Source organism: Ochotona curzoniae, unplaced genomic scaffold (genome assembly GCF_017591425.1).
Source record: "Ochotona curzoniae isolate NIBS_2020 unplaced genomic scaffold, NIBS_Ocur_1.0 contig_3520, whole genome shotgun sequence".
In the NCBI taxonomy this organism is placed as follows: Eukaryota; Metazoa; Chordata; class Mammalia; order Lagomorpha; family Ochotonidae; genus Ochotona; species Ochotona curzoniae.
The window spans coordinates 7,006,945-7,026,868 of record NW_024465894.1 but is presented as its reverse complement, the minus strand read 5'-3'; the positions used below and the strand labels follow the sequence as shown (position 1 = coordinate 7,026,868).

Here is a 19,924-nt window from a genome sequence, read left to right as displayed (position 1 = left end):
CTCCGGCTACCTCTGCCGGCCCCACGCCCTCCCCGGACCGCGACAACCCTGCCCCTGGGCTCTTCTTCTTCCTCCTCCCTTCCGTCAGCGCCCCTCTGGGGCGGCCGAGGCAACCCCGTGCCTCGCTGGCCCAATGAGAAGACGGCGAGGGGCGGGGCGGAGCTTGAGCCCGAGCGGAAGTGGTGGCCGGAGCGGAAGTGGAGCTGCCGCCACCGCCTCCGCCGCCGCCGCCGCCGCCGACTCCGGAGCCCGGGGAGCCGCCGCCTCTGCAGTGCCTGCAGCCGCCCTTGCTGCTGCTATTGCTGCTGCTGCCGCCGCCTGAGACGCAGGCCTGGGAAGGAAGCAGTCGCCGCTCGCGGAGCTCCGCTCGGAAGCATCTTAGCCCCCGGTGAGTGCGGCGTGGGGCCCCCACATCGAGGTCCCGCTGGACCCGCGAGGCGGCGGCGGCCCGGCGGGGTAGCGGCTGACCGCGTCCCGCGCGGTCGTCCGGGGCGCGGGCCCGGCCTCGCCGCGGCTCCTCCCTGTTTCCGGGGCCGGGCCCCGCGGCTGGCCGGTCGGGCGGGCGGGCGGAGTCAGGGGCCCCGCGCCCACTCTCCGAGCTCGGCTTGGATCCCCCGCGCCCCGGTCGCCGAGCACCACCATCTCTGTTCAGCCCCACCAGCCGGGCCCCGAGGCTTTCCGGGTTCCAGGCACGAAATATTGTAAGCTCCTGGCGAGTTCTGGAGCTCCTCTGTCCCCGCAATGAGTAAGGGGTTTAACCTTGGAAGGCGGCGTGGAGAACCCCCACCCTACCGTTTAGCAGGAAAGCCATCTCATCCTCTTCCTCTGGGAACGGAACGTGGTGGAGCCCCGGTTCCCTGCGAATCTGGGGTCGGAGCTTGGAATCAGGAAAATATATTTATTGAATCCGATTTCCCATTCAGGAGGGAGGCTAGCATTTCGGAATCTTTTCTAGCGGCATTGGCTGTCGTTGATCTGCCTGAATCTTTTGTGTCCTCAGCCCCGGGTTCCCCCTTACTGTGTGTGCGTGTGAGCACGTTTTGTTTGTTTGTTTCAGCTAGAATTTGTCCGGTGGCCTCCCTGGTGAGTGGTGGGGGCGCGGGTCGGAAAAGGAAGGTGTGAAGATGGTTTGGACCCCTTGTCAGAAGCTCAGTTCATTCGTGTCTGCTGCAAATGCAGAACTGGACGGGTAACGGAGTTTTCAAAGGAGACAGCCTCAGCAGAGGCAATTTGCCAACCTTTTGCGTGAAGATGCACTCCTGTTATCCTTGTCTCTCCTGCATTTCTCTTTGGCAAGGCTAGGCAGCCGCAGGCTCTGGTTTGCCTAGCCTTCTGTGGGAGATGGAATTTGGCAGGATGATATTAGGAGCATAGAATATGAAGTCAGCTGACCCCCAGGTGGGAGCCCCCCATCTCCCCAGAGCCCTAGTGGCCAAGGGAAGAAGCTCTTGGGGGAGCCTGAAGATTTCCTTCACTCCTTGGTCTAAATTGTTCCTATGAAGTCACCTACATGGTGCAGTTTATAGACATGGACACGTGGCTGCTGAATTTCTAGCATTTTCCTCTTGGAAATGTAGGTTAGAAATATCGCTTGATTGCTAGTGAGTTTCTTCTTGAAATTCACTCATTTCTTTCTTAAGGATATTTTGGTTATCTGGCAACTGCTTTTTTTTGGGGGGGAGAAGAATCCATGTCTTTAGCAGCGAATAGTATGGTGAGTATGAAAACCTGTCAATTTTAGTGGATCCAAGTTGGAATTTTAAGCCCAGTCTTCAAAATGGGTGACTGCAAATCCCAGTAGCAGCTGCCGAGTTATTTCCACAGAGAGAAGTCAGCCACACATCTTACAAATGAAGTCTGTGTGAGGAAAAGGTGATCTGGCCTAGACCACACACCTTGTTTCAGACTGAATATCCTTATTCACCATTAACAAATATTTATGGACTGTCGGCCCCTGGAGCATACCTCTCACCCTATAATCTTGTGTGTGTTTCCCGTCGTGCAGTGCATGTATGAAGTTGAAGCCATTTTAGAATTGGAGCTTATAGATTGGGGAGGCGGCCCTTAGGAAAGCAGGCTGAGCAAACTCCCCTGGTGCCAGGTCCCTAGAGGGAGTCTTCAGGGGGTGGATCTGCTGTGAAACGTGCATCTTGCTTGTTTGGCTGTGGGCACAAGTGGAAAGGGCAGTGAAGTTGGAATCAGGTAGATGTGCTCCAGGCCGGGCTGCAGCATTTTCATCCATCTCTGATTCTTGTTTTTCCTATTTTGGGGCTGGTCAGGAAGCCTTTTTGCAAACTGTACATTTTTAAATATGAGATTGTACTTTTTTTTTTTTTTGGTCACAATTTGTTTTTTCTGCAGTTACATTCTGGAGAGACCCAACCCTGCTTTATGCTATGTTGCTTTCAAAAAATGGTATGGTGTTACAGAACTATTTTGTGTATAGCAGATTCACTGTGTCATTTTCTCATTTACATAGTGCAAATGGTGATGTAGTTTTTGATATGTTATGACAACTCAGTAATTAAAATTAGCATCTGGGATACAGAAGGTGATAAGATTTTCTGGCCATGTGCACTTGTATGTGGTACTTACATGAATAAGTACACATATAGGTCAGGCACAGCATATATGCTATATAGTGCACGCAAGTCTATAGACTATACCTACTTTTGATTTATCTACCACTTGAGGAAGTGGCATCAAGCAATTAGTTAGTGTAATACAATAATAGCTGCCCCTTAAAACATTTACTTTGTGCCACGATTTGGTCTTTATAATCAGCCTTCATAGCAACTAGTGAGAGGTAAATACTGTTGGCCTCGTTTTACAGGATCAGGAAATTAGGCACAAGAGGAATAATTTTCTGAAGACCTCTTCCACATGTAGCACAGGGCAAGTGCTGAAGTCAGGAAGTAGGCCCGAGTGATGTGCTGGTGGATAGGGGATGTCTACTTAGCAGAGAACAAAACATGTGTGTCACTTACACAGACCCCGTTTGGTCCTGAGTTTTTCTTTAAGTATGTCCTGTGTCTTTAAAGTTAAGTTGTAGCTATCTCAGAAGGGGCATGATGTGATTTGTTGGGAGTGTCCCCCTTCGAGCTGTAGGGATGCTGCTGCGTCAGGCTGCGAGCTGGGGAAGAACCCAGTTTTTTTGGTTCATGGGGGGGCAGGAATAGTTCCTGGTTCGATTCTTCATCGAAATTAATTTGAGTGTGACTATCATTACTATTTACTTACATTTTTCTATAATTCTTAGATTATTTATACTTTGCCGGAAATGAGGGAATTTATTGGTGTAGAGAAATTGTTTTTGTTGATGTTTATTTTTCTTGGAAATGTAGATCAGATTTACAGAAAGATCTTCATCTGCTGGTTCACTCCACAGGTAGCTGCAATAGGCAGAACTGAGCTGACCTGAAGGAAGGAGCTTCTCCCAGGTCTCCTGTGCAGGTGCCGGATCCCAAGGCTTTGGGCCATCCTCTACTTCTTTCCCAGGCCACAAGCATGGAGCTGGATGGGAAGTGGAGCAACCAGGACAGAACTGGCACCTGTGTGGCATCCAAAGTGAGGTTTTAGCCACTGAGCCATCACGCAGGGCTCAGAACACACTTGTCTTGAAGCAGCCTAGGGGCTGGCATCCTGTGAGTACCACTTCACATCCAACTGCTCCCCTTCCAATGCAGCGCTCTGTTAATGGCCTGGGAAAGCAGCTGAAAATCGCTCCTGGCTTCAGCAGGAGTTTTTTTTTTTTTTTTTTTTTTTTTTTTTTTGAGTGAACCAGTGGATGAAAGATCTGCCTCTTTTTCTTTTTCAAATCCTTTTACAAAGAAAACAGCCTAGATTTAAAAGCAATGAGGTAAGTATAAGTAGGTGTACTTTGGGTTTTGGCCATGTGTTAGATAACTTGTGTGTAGAATATACTGTGGCTGCCCTTTGTTAGCACTTAGTGCAGGGATGGGGCTCTGTTTTGTGCCAACATACTTGCTTATTAAGCAGTGTGTGGTTCAAACTAAGGGGTCCCAAACATTTGAAACCAGTTCATGAGGTCCATCCATTGGGCTGTCTGTAGACATCGGGGTTTGGATACATTTTTTGTTTGATCATTTAAAGCCAAGAGATCAATTTACTGTTTCAGCTGCCATTGATTCACATTCTGTGACCTTCAGCAATGACATCGTTATTTTTAAGTTACTCAGTCTTAGTTAATTGAGTATGATTAGTAGTAATGTTCCACAACTGATGTAGAAAGGAAAGGCATTGTCTAGGACAGGTGGAGTTTTCCTCCACAGTTCAGTACCTACTGGACGTACTACTAGTGACCAGTTCAAATAGTCCAAAATAAAACCACATGTATTTCTGTATGTTGTGTGTAGAATAGCACAGACATTTTAGAGTGGGCGCCTCTCAGTGCGTAGTTTTCTTGTGAGAGGCGGGAGTACTTAATTTTTTCTGGTTGACACCCACTGGCCACCTGGTCCACAGACTTGCTCGGTTGCTCTGCAGGAGGTTGTTCTGTTTCTCCTTCAGCATTGACTCTGGAGCCAGGACTCATACCTAGGGAGCTGTGGGCGCTCAGTGTGGAGCGGTGCATCTGTGAATGCCTTCTTACTGAATCAGGCCTAGGATTTTCCTCTAGTGTTTTTGTTGTTTTTAGGTACCAGTTTCTCCTCTCTGGGTGGACTGTTCTTGTCTCTGTCTACTTTTACCTTGGATTCCTCTTGTTCCTTTCACCACCTGGAGTTCCCCTTCTGCACAGAGCCGTAGCATCCCATATCATGAGTCAGAACCTGCCTACTTTTACATTAAATCTAGCTGTAATTTTAGCTGGTTGCTTTCCCAAGGAGGAAGCATTGTAATCCACAAATGTATGCATATGAAGGATCCTCCAGAGGCTTATGGGAGATGTATACTAAATTGTACATGAATTATTTTTAAAAATTTCTGCACCAAAAGAAGCTTGCCTGTTTTTAAAATACTCACATTTTGTTTTATACTTTAGCAGTGAATAATCCAGGGCTTGGCACGGTAGCCTAATGACTAAAGTACTCACCTTGAACGCGCCGGGATTCCCATTTAGGAGCCTGTTCTAATCCCAGCAGCCCCACTTCCCATCCAGCTCCCTGCTTGTGGCCTGGGAGAAAAGTTGAGGACAGCCCAAAGCCTTGGGACCTTGCACCCACATGAGAGACCTGGAAGAATCTCCTGGCTCCTGACTTCAGATCGGCTCAGCTCCAGCTGTTGCTGGCCACTTGGGGAGTGAACCAGTGAATAGAAGATCTTTCTGTCTCCTCTTTGGAAATTTGACTTTCCAATAAGAATTTTTAAAATCTTTTAAGAAAAGTGAATAATTCAAAGAGTTCTTAAAAATAACTGACATTTTTATTTTACAGTTATTTCAACATGCATTAGATTATATACACTGAAGTCTTGTTAAGTGAATGTTAAGAATAATGATGTCTCCTCATAACACCAAAGAAACAGATTGAGAAAGTTGAGATATGGGAGAAATGCTTTAATTTCCCTGAGGAAATCCAGCTTTGGTGTGCATGGGGTTTCTATCCCATGCACAGGACTTAGGTAATTCTTGACATGATAGACAGCGGTACTCTTAGTTTAACTTCCTAACAAATTATTAGAGTTGATTAAACATTATTTTAGAATTGTGCTGCTTTCCTAAAAAATAAAGCAGCTGAAAGTTATAGCTGTCATTTGCAATTTTTCTTCCTCTGCAAGACTCTTTTGATAGAGATCAGCAGTCAGTGGCCATCTCTTGTCTGGATATGTGCCTTGGCCGTTGGAAAAGGCCTTTTCAGGATTCTCACAGAGAATTGAGATGGAGGCCTAGGCTGATTCTTAGATACTGATTTAGAGTTCCATTAGTCTGAAGGAGGTCTCCTTTTGTGAATATCTCCTGGATTTAGACTGGCCTCACCCTGGCTGCTGCAGGCATTTCAGTGAATGGAAGATGCACATTCATATTCTCCCTCCTCCCTGTCTTCCTACCTTTCAAATAAAGAATAAAAGAAGTACAGTTTTATTCGAAAATAAACTTTTTTTCCCAAATTAAAAATACAAACTGTTTTGGCTCCTGGTTCCTACTGCAGGTCATGTTCTCACATAACTACGAAGAGGAGGTACTTTAGTCTGGGTCCTGTGCCTGGTTTGTATTTCAAATGGGAAGACATAGGGCAAAGTGCCAGAAAATGGTAATTCATACAGGAAGAGTATTCACAAAGAGTAAGAAATGAGAATTGTAAGTGGGGAGAGCACCACTGTGAGCCTTCTGGTTGTAGTTTTCCTGCACAGTTTTTTTTTTTTTTTTAAGAATTATTTATTTTTATTGCAAAGTCAGATATACAGAGAGGAGGAGAGACAGAAAGGAAGATCTCCTGTCTGACAGTTCACTCCCCAAGTAACTGCAGCGGCTGGTGCTGTGCCAGTCCGAAACCAGGAGCCAGGAACTCCCTCCAGGTCTCCCATGCAGGTGCAGGGTCCCAAGGCCTTGGGCCATCCTCTGCTGCTTTCCCAGGCCACAGGCAGGGAGCTGGATGCGAAGTGAAGCAGCCGGAATATGAACAGCTCCTGTATGGGATCCCAGCGCATGCAAGATGGGGATTTAACCACTGAGCCATGGCACCTGGCCTGATCACACAGTCATGTGCATATATACACCGTGTATATCTCCATCATTTTTCATTGTTGCACATTCAGATTGTTTCCAATCTTTTACTAAGCTGTTACTAGTAAATGCTTCCTACTCTCTAAAGTGCAGCTCTTATAACTTGAAACAGTTGACACCAGTCATCAACATGAGTGTGCTGGAGAACTATTAAGCTTGGCTGTGTCGTCCTGAAATAGGCCCAGCATAAGGGACTTAGCTTACTGCAGGATTAGACCCTGTGACCTCAGTGAAGTTGCCTGCCTGCCTACCTTTTTTTCCTTCTTTCTTCTTTCTTTGATTTTATTTATTTGAAAGGCAGTGTTAGAGATCATGTATCTTGCTTGTTCACTTCCCAGATGGCTACAATGATTGTGGCTGGGGAAGGTCAAAACAGGGATTCCAGAACTCCATCCCAGTCTCACACATATGAGCAGCAGATGCCAAAGCACTCAGGCGATTTCCTGCTGTCCTCCCTGGTACGTTAACAGAGCTGGTGCAAAATGAGCAGCTAGGACACAAGACATACCCTCAAGTGGGATGCAGACATGGGCAGCAGCTTAACCCACTGTGCCTCAAGATTGCTTCTTGCCTGTGTTCTCAGCCCTACTGGGTTGGTCCCACAACTGATGATGGGACTGTAGCACGTAGATAGACTCTACATTGCGCAAAGACTGAAAGGAAGGGTTTTTCCGGACAAGCCATCACTACATGTAGTCTAGAAATTCAGTGAGGAACTACGTAATAAAAGGCATGGGTGTCCATGAGTTCATTTGAGGGGTGGAGTCTTATCTAGGAATGTTAACATTATAAAATTCACATCCTGTATAAAATGAATCTTTTGCTTTTTTTTTCCCACTGGATATTGTGTCTTTTACATGCCAGAGTCACATTTTGTAGCTAAAACAGTAATGTGTATATGTTATGAGAAGAATAATAGTGCCTCAAATCTGGCTTTGCACAGTGCATTTTAGAGGAAGGATTTCTGCAGTTACTGTTCTTCCTTGCCTCCCCTGTTTACAGCAACTCTGAGGTGGAGTTTCACTGAAAGACTGGTGTTTCACGGGCTCTGGTAGTTACTCTGGCACATTGTGCTTGGCTTTCTACTCCATCCTGGATAGGTAGCCTGTGTTCTTTCAATAATTGTTGAAAAGCTGAACATACTTGTTTGAGCATGGTTCTTGTGCTTGCTGCAGTTTGAAGCATTAACTGTGAAACAAGTGTACTTTTTTTTTTTTTGAGGGTACACACATAGGAAACTACTAATTGGTCTAATTCTTGTGATCTGTACCCATGCAGTGGCATTAAGAGACCATGTACCTTGTGACAGGCGTGTTTGAACATGGGATCATAGGACATGTCATACCCAGAATTAAAAGAGATGGAGAGGCATAAAGAGAGCGAATGATAGATCTCCAGTCTGCCGGTTCACTCCTCAGATGACTGCAATGGCTGAGTGTGGAGATTTGCCCTCTGACCTGGACCCCAGATGCCCTGGGGACCCCGATCTCAGACATTGTCAGCAGACTGAGAAAGCAGAGAGCAGACTTTTGAGATTGCAGGCTGCCTTGCTGGCTAAGGATGCCTGAGGAGGCGCGAGGCATCTTCAACATCTTCCCCCTCCCCCCCCTTTTTTTTTAGTGATTGTGGCCAAAATGTATCTGAATACAAAGTTCTGTTAGATTCCTTTTCTAGTTAGATCTGTTTGTTTACCGGTATTGGTTCCTGTAACTCATGTTTACTTAGCCTGTTGCCCGAGACTTGGTGATTGTTTTCCAAATCCCTTGTGACCTATGGTTAGAGTAGCTTGTATACTATTGTTTAGTTAACTAGCAACTTTCATCTGCCTGCTTGCCCTGCAAAAAGTATAGTGTATGTTGCCCAGGATAACGCACAATGTCCAAGTTGGTTCATCTTGCTTCTGTATCCTCTGTGTCCAGATTCTTGGCATGGTTGTCACACCTTGATTCCTGGTCCCCAGTAGAGGGCCCCAGAGAGCTAAGTTGAAAGCAGGAGCCAGCAACGACTTCTAGTATCCCACATGGGTGTAGGAACCCAAGAACTTTGGCCATCCTCTACTGCTTTCCCAGGTGTCCTAACAGGGAGCTGAATTGGGAGCAGAGCAGCTGCAATTCAAAGAGTGAAATCAATACCAAGCGCCAGGATCCAACATGGGTGCCAGTTCTAATCCCAGCAGCCCCACTTCCCATCCAGTTCCCTGATTGTGGCCTGGGGAAACAGCAGAAAATGGCCCAAAGCCTTGGGAAGAGCTTCCTGGCTTCAGATGGGTTCAGCTCTGGCCGTTGCAGCCATTTGGGGACTGAAGCAAGGGCTAAAAGATCTATCTGTTTCCTTCTTTCTGTAAATCTACCTTTCCAATCAAAATAAATAAATTTTTTAAAGTGCAATTTTATTTACTTTTTTACTTAACCCATTATTTCTAAACTATTGTTTTAATGGACATCCCTAGCCACACTGCAGGTGGGTAGCCACATGTGGCTAGTGGCTGTCACATTACGTGACTCATCCTGACAGCTTAGAAAAAGCTGTGCGGAGGGGTTAGTACAGGAGCCATGCTCTGGAGAGTGTGTGCAGAGGGAATGGGAAGGCAGTGCTGGAGAGAGGGGTGATTTACTGGGCATAGTGCACATAATATGGTCAAGTCCAAGATGGGCTGCCAACTCTGCCTGACAGGAGGAAATCTGATCCTGCTGTGCTACAGTGGGAAATTTTTAACATTGAGCAGGAAGTGACCTGGTATAGCTCTGATAACAAAGACATGAAGGGGGGCTAGTTGAAGTCTAGAAAGATTATGGGTAGGAGATTTATTGTAGATGTAGAAATAGTAACAATTTCATTTCTCCCTTGTCTGCTGCCTCCAGACTGCTGGGTATTGTGTAACCTATTTCCTGTTGAAATTGGTCTAGCTGCTTCAAAATCCATGTTACATAAATCAAAACTTATGTAAGCAGTAGGCATCAGGACCTTTAGCTGTGAATTTTGTTCATTGACTGTTGTTTCTCCTCTCTGTGATTAAAATTTTTGGAACAGATATATAAGTGAACACATGTTTAAAAGATGGATTTGATCATATGGAATCACTAGGACCTCTTAGGGAGATCCCAAGGAAATATGGAATAAGTGGCCTCAAGCCAGAAAAATTCTATTTTATTTTGGAAAATAGGTTGGCTTTTAAAATTTTTTAATTTATTTATTTAGTTTTAAAGATTTATTTTTATTGGAAAGTCAGATATACAGGGAGGAGGAGAGACAGAGAGGAAGATCTTCTATCCAATGATTCATTCCCCAAGCGGCTGCAATGGCCAGAGCTTCACCATTCCGAAACCAGGAGCTTCTTCTGAGTCTGCCACATGGATGCAGGGTCCCGAGGCTTTGGGCCGTCCTTGACTGCTTTTTCAGGCCACAAGCAGAGAGCTTGATGGTAAGTGGGGCTGCCGGGATTAGAAGTGGCGCCCATGTGGAATCCCAGTGCATGCAAGGCGAAGCAGAGTTAGTGCTGGCTAGAGCCAACTCTGCCTGCCTTTAGTTTTACCCTTTCTTCTACAGTTTGTCCTTGGAGCAAATTAGACAGTAGATGGCACGATAGTAGTAGCTCCTATTTTTCAGGTACCTACTGCGTGGTAGACACTGTCAAATAGGTCATTTAAACCTTTTTCTCCTACAGTATGGGGAAAAGAGATTTGGTCAAAAAAGGACAGTGTGAAGACAGGGTTTCTGGTATTACAGAGAGTTGCACTGAGATTTTTTTCAAAAAGGAAAGAAAAATTACCAGAAAAGTAAAGGACAATATTTAGCATAAACCGATAAATAAGTAGTTGCTAAACAGTGTGGTAGTGGAAGAAATTTTTAAAAACTGTGAAATCTAATAGTCTTAGGGCCCAGCACAACGGCTCAGTTGGTTAATCCTCCACTTCTAAATGCCAGGATCTCATATGGCGCCTGTTTGTGTCCCAGCTGCTCCACTTCCCACCCAGCTACATGCTTAGGACCTGGGGAGGCAGTTAATGATGGCCCAAAGCCTTGGGACCCTGTACCTGTGTGGGAGACCTGAAAGAAACTCCTGGCTCCTGGCTTCAGATTGGCTCAGCTCTGGTGGTTGTGATCATCTGGGGAGTGAACCAGTAGATGAAAGATCTCTCTGTCTCTTATTCTCTCTGTAGATCTGTATTTCCAATAGAAATAAATTTTTAAAAAATAATAATACACTTAAACTTGAATTGTGCCTTATCTCAGGATGTCTCCCTCGCCCCCAACCTCCATGGCTTTGTCTCCAGAGAAGGGAGAGTTGTGGACGCACCTGCACTTCACCCCAATGGTGAAAAGATGTAGTAAAAGCATGTTGGGCCCAGTGGCGTGGCCTAGCAGTCACAGTCCTCGCCTTGAACACGCCAGGATCCCATATAGGCACCGGTTCTAATCCCGGCAGCTCCACTTTCCATTTAGGTCCCTGCCTGTGGCCTGGGAAAGCAGTCGAGGATGGCTCAAAGCTTTGGGACCCCGCACCCACGTGGGAGACATGGAAGAGGTTCCTCGCTCCTGGCTTCAGATCGGCGCAGTGCCCGCCATTGCGCTCATTTGGGGAGTGAATCATCGGATGGAAGTTCTTTCTCTCTGTCTCTTCTCCTCTCTGTACATCTGACTTTGTAATAAAAATAAATAAATTTTTAAAAAGAAAGCATGTTGGTAGCCTTTGGCACTAGACGCTAAATGGTCAGAAGAAGATTCACGCATTCATTTCCTAGACTCTGAAATCTGACATTTGCTTTCTCCTTGCTTGTTTCTTGCTCTTATTGTAGGGAATTACCATGGATAAAAGTGAGCTGGTACAGAAAGCCAAACTGGCCGAGCAGGCCGAGCGCTATGATGATATGGCTGCAGCCATGAAGGCGGTTACAGAACAAGGGCATGAGCTGTCCAATGAAGAGAGAAATCTGCTCTCTGTTGCCTACAAGAACGTGGTAGGCGCCCGCCGTTCTTCCTGGCGAGTCATTTCCAGCATTGAACAGAAGACTGAGAGGAACGAGAAGAAGCAGCAGATGGGCAAAGAGTACCGTGAAAAGATCGAGGCGGAGCTGCAGGACATCTGCAATGATGTTCTGGTAAGGGCCGGCGCTGCCGCTGCAGACAGGACACTGCTCGCGTGCACTTGTGCCCTCGCAGACAGCTCTGAGTGCAGTAGAGAGCCGTGACTGTTTACACACACCACGTGATTCTTCAGACCTTTTGCTAGTTCATCACTTCTGGGGTATTTTCCTGTCCTGTCAAAGGGGAACATGTAGTGGGCATTCCACCATCTTTTATTCAGAAATTGAGGCCACCTAGACAGGATTTTGCATGGCTGTAGCCCCAGATAGACCTTCTGTGTGTGCGTCTCAGCAGGAATGAGTTGCCAGACAGCTGCCTTGGCAGCTCTGATCTGCCTTTTGGCCCCTCCCCTGTCATGCCCTCAAGCGTCAAAAAGCCTGTTTTTGTCTGAAAGGTGCCTTCCAGAAACAAATCAAAAGCAGATGGGAGATTGTTGTCACCAGTGTTCTCACACAAGCCTTCACTCCATTTCTGATGTACTGTGCCACAGCAAGTGGGGATTAGAAGGGTGCATATGCTGGAGCAAATCATGAGCTCTTGGGGTCTTTGCTCCACAATCTGAGCCCCTGGGACCTTTTTTTCCTTCCAAGTGAAATCAGGTAAAAAAGATTGGAGGAGTGTGTTGAAGAGAAAAAGGGTCCATTCCCATGTGTCGATTTGCTTGTTCCCTGGCTGGCTGCCTCCACATTGATGGCCATGATGCCTTTCTTTAGAAAACCAAGATGGTTGTGCGTTAGGTAGCACTTCTGATCCCCATCTGGCTGCAAGGAATATGCAGACCATGGCTGTCCCTTGTGTCTTCTCACTTTGAATGATTAAATCTAACAACTTTGCATTCAGCTTCTCTGCTTACTAGACTTACGGTTTAATTTTCAGGACTGAATTTGTTGCCTGTTGGTAATTTGGGGGTTTGTTAATGGTGCACTAATTCCTGAATGTTGGGTACATCTGGTATTCAGATGAAGTATGGCATGCCATCCAAAGGCAAGAAAGTTCCATAATTCCTGAAATGTAGACCAGCTTTTAAGAGCATCTGAAAGAATGTGAAGAAGAGCATGGTACTTACTGCCTCTTAACCAGTTTTTCAGGATGCCACATTCTAAAACAACTCTCCGAAAATATTGCTCTGTATACGAAGCTTGGACTCCTTCAGAACTACTTTTGTTGTAAGCATAAATGTTTAAAGGAATTTGTTGTCAATAATAGTATTACCTACTCCTTGAGTGCTTACTCCCTGCCAGGCAACACGTGAAACACTTGAGGTCCACCTGCTCACTTGCCTTTAACACTGCCCGAGGGCTGTGTTTGTGATTCCCCTGTGGGATGGCCCGGGAGACCGAGGGCTCAGCTCATGAGGGGATGTGTTCAAGGTTGGGCACATAGTTAGCAGCTGCCCAGGTTGGTCCTGACCTTTTCAGTTTTGCTGTTACCACCTTTTTCTTCCCTTTAATGGAAAGGATTTTTCCCTCTAGTAACGGAAGTACGAGCTTACATCAAAGGGGGCGTGGCAGAAGAATATAAACCAAAACTTTTTTTTAAATTCTATGACAAAGAGAACTGTTATTAGCATAATCCTTCCAGGTTTTCCCTATGTGTTTGTGTGCATGTACACATATGTGTATATTAACATTAAAACAGGATTCTTCCAGTATTTGTAAACTGCCTTTTTCATTCAGATTTCTTTTGGGAGCCTTTCCATATTTTTAGTGTAGTTTTTGCATCACCAATTTTAAGGCCTCCGTAAGCATCCCAGGGTGTGGCTGAACCCTTACGGATGGCCACAAGACGTTTCCCAGGAGAAAACGGGCATCCGCTGGGGGGACCTGGGCTAGTGTTCAGTAGCTCGAATGAAAAATGTTTGCGTTTTTTTTTATACATATATGTATATTCAAAAAAGCTTGTTTAGAATTATAGTTTGTATCTTGAATTTCAGCTACAGTTTTAACATCTTGTCAGTAATTCTAAATTCTTATAAGTGTGAATGATTTTTTTAGGAACTGTTGGATAAATACCTTATTCTCAATGCTACACAACCAGAAAGTAAAGTGTTCTACTTGAAAATGAAAGGAGATTATTTTAGATATCTTTCTGAGGTGGCATCTGGAGATAATAAGCAAAGTAAGTAACATTTTAAAAATGAGATTTGACTGATTGTGGAAATGGTCTTCCGTCATAATGATTTCATCAAATTTTTATTGTGTGTGTTCTTCATAGATGACAATATCACTAGATTCAGAATGTCTCCTAGGTACAGGTAGGAGTGTGGAATTCACCAGAAGTCTGGGATCTGGTGCATTCCAAGAAGTCTGTATCTTGGGGATAGTGTGGTTCTGCCTCTACCTTGCCTATCTGTGGTTTCCATGACCTGCAGTTGACCAGTCTGCAACATTAAGTGGAAGATGGCAGAAATAAATAATTTGGAGACGCGGAACCAAATTCTGGGTCCCATGAATCTTTCCTTGGTCCAGCCTTTTGTTGCTGTACAGGCCACTGTGTGTTAGTTGCTTGGCAGCCATCTTGGTTATCAGAAAATGGTGTGGTGTCACAGTGCTTGTGTTCAGGTAACTCTTTATTACTGATGGCTACAAAGCGCAGATTTCTCATATGTTACAATCATTCCCTTATTATTTCTATAATTATTTTAAATGTTATCAGTATTTGTATATGTGTGGCAAAAATTGTGTGTGTATACAGAGTTCAGTCATCCACTGAGGGTCTTTTTTTTAAAACATTTATTTATTTATTGGAAAGTCAGATAGACAGAGAGGAAGAGAGACAGAGAGGAAGATCTTCCGTCCCATGATTTACTCCCCAAGTGAGCGCAATGGCCAATGCTATGCTGATCCGAAGCCAGGATCCAGGAACTTCTTCCAGGTCTCCTACCCGGGTGCAGAGTCCCAAGGCTTTGGGCCGTCCTCGACTGCTTTCCCAGGCCACAAGCAGGGAGCTGGATGGGAAGTGGAGCTGCCCATATGGGATCCTAGCGTGTTCAAGGCGAGGACTTTAGCCACTAGATCACGCCGCCGGGCCCCACTGAGGGTCTTGAATGCATTTTCCTGTGAATAAGGGAAATGCCTAGTGACAAGTGTACTAACGTCTCCTTATTTATACAACTTGGAGTTTAGATGGGTGTCTGCCCCCGTGTTTTGTTTTTGTTTTTGTTTTAATTTTGAGGAAACCAAAGTTTGCAAAGCTTTTGTGGAGGATTAGGTTTGTGTTTGTTATTAGAGAGGTAAAGAGAGCTTCCACATCTTGATTCACTCCCCCCTCCCCAGTGCCCTCAATGACCAGGGCTGGGCCAGTGTGGAAGGTAGGAACTGAAAACTCGATCCAGGTTTCCCATATGTGTGGTAGAAACTGGAGTTCTTGAGTCATTGCTGCTGCCTCCAGAGTGTGCATTTGTGGGAAGTTAAGAGTGGAGCTGAGAATCAAACCCAGATCCTCTGACGGTGACTGCGATGCTGAACACCTGGCCCAGCACAGAGGTTTTTCTTGCTCCAGACCATGTAGTTGATGAGTAAGAGTGATGAATTGAAATTTAGATCAGCTGACTAAAGCCCAGGATCTTCCCACTAGAGCATATTGTTGTCCATATTCTATCTTATTAAAGGTTATGCTTGGACTTACTAGCTGTTTTTGGTAGATTTTGCCATAATTGCCTTTGCTCTCTCTCCTTCCCCATCCCCAGCATTTAATGTAGTCCTTGGCTTAGGAATAAACACTTGCCCAATGTGTAATTGAGTGGTGGAGATACAAGTGACTGATGATTTGCTGAGGCCAGTTTTGCTAGAATAGATAAATTCAATGTGTAATGCAACCTACAAAATAACTCCAGTTTTAACGTTATTTCATCTTTGTTATAGCCACCGTGTCGAACTCCCAGCAGGCTTACCAGGAGGCATTTGAAATTAGTAAGAAGGAAATGCAGCCCACACACCCAATTCGACTTGGGCTGGCGCTCAACTTCTCAGTCTTTTATTATGAGATCCTCAACTCTCCTGAAAAGGCTTGCAGCTTGGCAAAAACGGTGAGAAAGACCCTAACACAGCTGCTGTGTGTCCCTCTGGCCTCCTTTTGTTCCTGAGCAGACTGGAACTTCTTGGAAAGTTTTCTGGGGGTGAGAGTATTTATTTTATGAGAGAAATGGGGGTTTGTTCCTTTTCCTTTTTTTTCTCAGTACTTCCTCTTGTTTCCTTTTTGTTTGTTTTGTTCCATTTGATTGTTTTTACATTTCTCAGGGAAAGGGAGTTGTAGGAAATTCCAGTTGAGGATAGTTTGATTTTCTCATCAAACCTTGGCTGGGATACTATTCATCATCCTTGTATGAAGATTGGAGTCTGGCTGTATGAGTCCAAAAAAAGTCAGACCACATTTTTTTTTAAGATTCATTTATTTTTATTGCAAAGCCAGATATACAGAGAGAAGGAGAAAGAGAGGAAGATCTTCTGTCCAATGATTTACTTCCCAAATGAGTGCAATGGCCAGTGCTGTGCCGATCCGAAGCCAGGAGGCAGGAACTTCCCCTAGGTCTCCCTAGGTCTCCTACCCGGGTGCAGGGTCCCAAGGCTTTGGGCTGTCCTCCACTGCTTTCCCAAGCCACAAGCAGGGCGCTGTATGGGAAGTGGAGCTGCCAGGATTAGAACCCACCACATTGAATATGGGATCCCACCACATTGAAGGTGAGGACTTTAGCCAGTAGCATATGGGATCCCACCACATTGAAGGTGAGGACTTTAGCCAGTAGGCCACCGGCTGGCCCAGACCACATGTTATTTACGTCCTGGTTTACCACCTCTCTTCTTTCTATGTGTTTGTTGTCTTTTAGTATTCACACTGGATTCTTGGAATTCCATCACTTAAACTAGATTTAGTGATGAAACCCATCACTGTTCTTCCTTTAATCTTTGTAATCAGACTTTTTGAGTATTAAGGCAAATAAATAAAGGTACTAGAGATGTCTTTGGTAGTTAAAGAATTGTGAATTTGCCTAGAGTAAATGTGCTAGGGCCAACAGCAGTACTGCTTACTTAAAAGGTACAGCAGAGTTCTATAAATATTTGTCTGTTCATTTGGTGCTTTTATCATATGGCTTGTTTGCTGAAACTACTAGCCAACAAGGGAGTAATAGCCTGATTGCCCTTAAGTGCTTTGCTAACATCTCTTTGTTGTAGGCATTTGATGAAGCCATTGCCGAGCTGGATACACTGAATGAAGAGTCATACAAAGACAGCACCCTGATCATGCAGCTGCTCAGGGACAATCTCACTGTGAGTACCATCTCGGGAGGGTGTCCAGGCTGTTTCCTTGTCATCTGCAAGAGGGATTATACTCTGCTAAATATAGTTACAATTTTAAATTATTGCATTAGTTGTAAATGGCTGTTCAAGTTTTGACCTTGCAGTGATCATTGCCATAATGCAAGAATTTTGGATAATTTGGTGAGATAAGGTTATGCGTACTGAGATTACCTCCCTGATTATGTTCTTGTAGCCCTACTTTAATTATGATATCATGCTTTTGTTTCTCTGTTGCAGCTGTGGACGTCGGAAAATCAGGGAGATGAAGGAGATGCTGGGGAGGGAGAGAACTAGTGTGTGTCGTGCTGTGTGATCTGCTCAGTGTCACTCTACCCCCCACATACATCCCCTTGTGCGATCAAAGAAGAAATCGTACGTCGACTTCGATTTTCACAGCCTCAGCCTAGCGGAAATGGTCTATGGGATAAACAACTGATATTTGTATCTTAAAATCCAGATCGGTCACATAAATGCCACGGCATTCTGAAGTTTTGATTTTGATTAACATTGACAGGATTACTGTGTGTTTAATTTTTAAAAACTGAACACTGTGATTATGGGGCTTTGTAATTTAGCAGAACTCTTACTGGTAGAAAAAAAAATAGACCTGAATTATGCATAACTTTTTGGAGAGTTGAATCTGATACAAAATGATCACAAACACAATTCCATTGTAAAGTTGTACAGAAAGTTGTAGAAATTTATTGTGATGCCAGAACCTGGCTGGAGACACCCACCATTTGGCATTCAAATTTGATGGTAATTCACAGTAATTCTGCCTGTTCAGGGTTTATAGACACTTGACTGGTTTGGTCTCAAAAGTTCATGACCACAAATATCTACAGTGTCATCCTCTGAGGAAACTCAAAGCCTGGAATTGGAATTCTTTGTGGCAAATAACTGGGTTGTGACATTGCAGAGGGTCCAGTACTCCTATGACTAAACCCATTTTTCTACAGCAATATGTTACCAATTTGTCATTTAGAAAAATGGTGGAATCTGTTTTCCTTGTAACCACTTAGCTAAATAAGAAGAAAAAAAAAGCCGTGTATCCTATGGATGGCCTTACCTGTTCCCTGGATGATACGATTAGGAATACTGTTCTGTAGAGATTGCCTTTCCCTGGAAGAGGCCTCAGTCCGTGGGGTCTTCCCAGTTGGGGGCTCACTTAAATGTTGAAATCGAAACACTCTTTCCCCTACCTCTCTTGACTGCTGACCTTGCTATTCTCCCTCTTTAACTTCCGTCCTTCTGCTTCCTTTTACATTCTTTCTGAGTTCTATTTTTTTTTTCATTTCTGTTCACTTCTTAATACCAAATGAGCAGAGGGTGAGAGGTGATGGTGAGCCAAGCCTTGCTCCGAGGAGCTTCCGGCACCACAGCCCTGTCTTCCTCCATTCCCAGCATGACTCCATTTCTCAGTCATATCAAGCTATGAATCCACAAAGTATTTTTCAGTGTCCATGACTTCTCCCCGAATTGCAACCAGCTCTGATAACGCTTGGTAGTTCCTGTCTGCACCTCTGACTCGGTCCTCAGACAGGTTTGAACAAAGACCCACTTGGTAGTACAGGGAAGTTGCATGGACGCTGCATTGGGGAGGCCAGAGGAGCCAGGCTCTGCAGTCTCACAGCACCCCCCATCCACCTGTGACATTCCACATAGCTCTAGGTCCTTCTGTTTGTCCATCTGCTGGAATCAGAAAAGAAACTCATGCACTGATTAAAACAAACCAAAAAAAAAAAAAAAATTTCTCTCCTTTCCAGCTGAACAAAAATGTGCAGTTAATACTTTGGCGCTTGAAAATGCAGTAGTGAATGTGGAACCAAGCCTGTCTGTATATCTGGTAGCTCTTTCTTGCTTTGATTTTTTTTTTTCCTTACCAGTATTCTGCCTAATGTTTGCTTCTGTGATGGTTATATTGCCTAGCAAGCACACCTGTGGTTGTGAAAATAGTATAGCAAAAAGAAAAAAGAAAACTCCCCAATTATTGATGTACTAGATTTGTGTTTGTCTCTTAAACAGTTCTAGTTTCACCTCACATGGAATAATCAGGAAAAGTGTAAAAATTCAAAAGTGAAATAAAAAATTTTATCAGTTGGTTGCCTGTGAACTGATGTGTATCGCCACCGTTTTGTTTCAGCACCAGAACTAGGTAACTTCTGATCACAATGATTCTGGCTCACTCCCTCCTTTTAAAATCATCGGGGAAGGAAATTGCCACTAGCTACACTGCCTCTTGCAACCCATTACTTGGCGCGGTCACACTTTCCACGATACACCAACAGGATGTTAGGTTGTCTTCATGGCTTCCAAGATTTGGTATGGACGCTTAGTTATTTTACCCGAGAGGCAGAAAGCTTTCCCTGGCCAGGCTGAAGCTGGGAGCCTGGAACACAACCTGAATTTCCCAAATTGTTGAGAGCACCTGCTACCTTCCATGATATACATTAATAGGGAGTGGGAGATGGAGCTGGGACTCAACCCAGGCGCTGGATATGGGATGCAGGTATCCCAACTAGTGGCTAAACCGGTCTGCCATACCCTGTCCTTTAAAAAAGCAAAAGACCTCAGACACAGGCACTGCTTGTCATTCCACATATTTATGTATTTGAAAGTGCAGAGAGATACAAGCTTCCCATCTGCTGGTTCGCTCCCCCGGAAGGGGTGCAGATGGGTGCTTGTGCTGTACTACAAGCCTTAGAGGGGCTTTTCAAACCCATTAACTGCAATTGGTGCCGCTTGTGTGTGTGTGAGAGGCGGGGCAGCCAGGCTAAGTCCTAACTGCCCTGTGTCAAAGCCACACCCAAGGTTAGCAGGAGCATACCTGCTCTGTTCTGCTGGGGCAGAGGAGCTAGTT

The 19,924-nt window shown here is 44.9% G+C and overlaps 1 protein-coding gene across 1 annotated transcript; it reads left to right on the top strand.

The window, feature by feature from the left end:
* The first annotated feature begins 287 nt into the window (after positions 1 to 287).
* On the top strand, positions 288 to 19,164 carry YWHAB (tyrosine 3-monooxygenase/tryptophan 5-monooxygenase activation protein beta). The gene is made up of 6 exons (XM_040981432.1): positions 288 to 388; positions 11,479 to 11,781; positions 13,762 to 13,885; positions 15,631 to 15,794; positions 16,939 to 17,034; positions 17,302 to 19,164. The coding sequence occupies exons 2-6, from the start codon at positions 11,488 to 11,490 to the stop codon at positions 17,356 to 17,358; spliced, it is 735 nt and encodes a 244-aa protein (XP_040837366.1). The 5' UTR covers positions 288 to 388; positions 11,479 to 11,487; the 3' UTR covers positions 17,359 to 19,164.
* Positions 19,165 to 19,924: the final 760 nt, after the last annotated feature.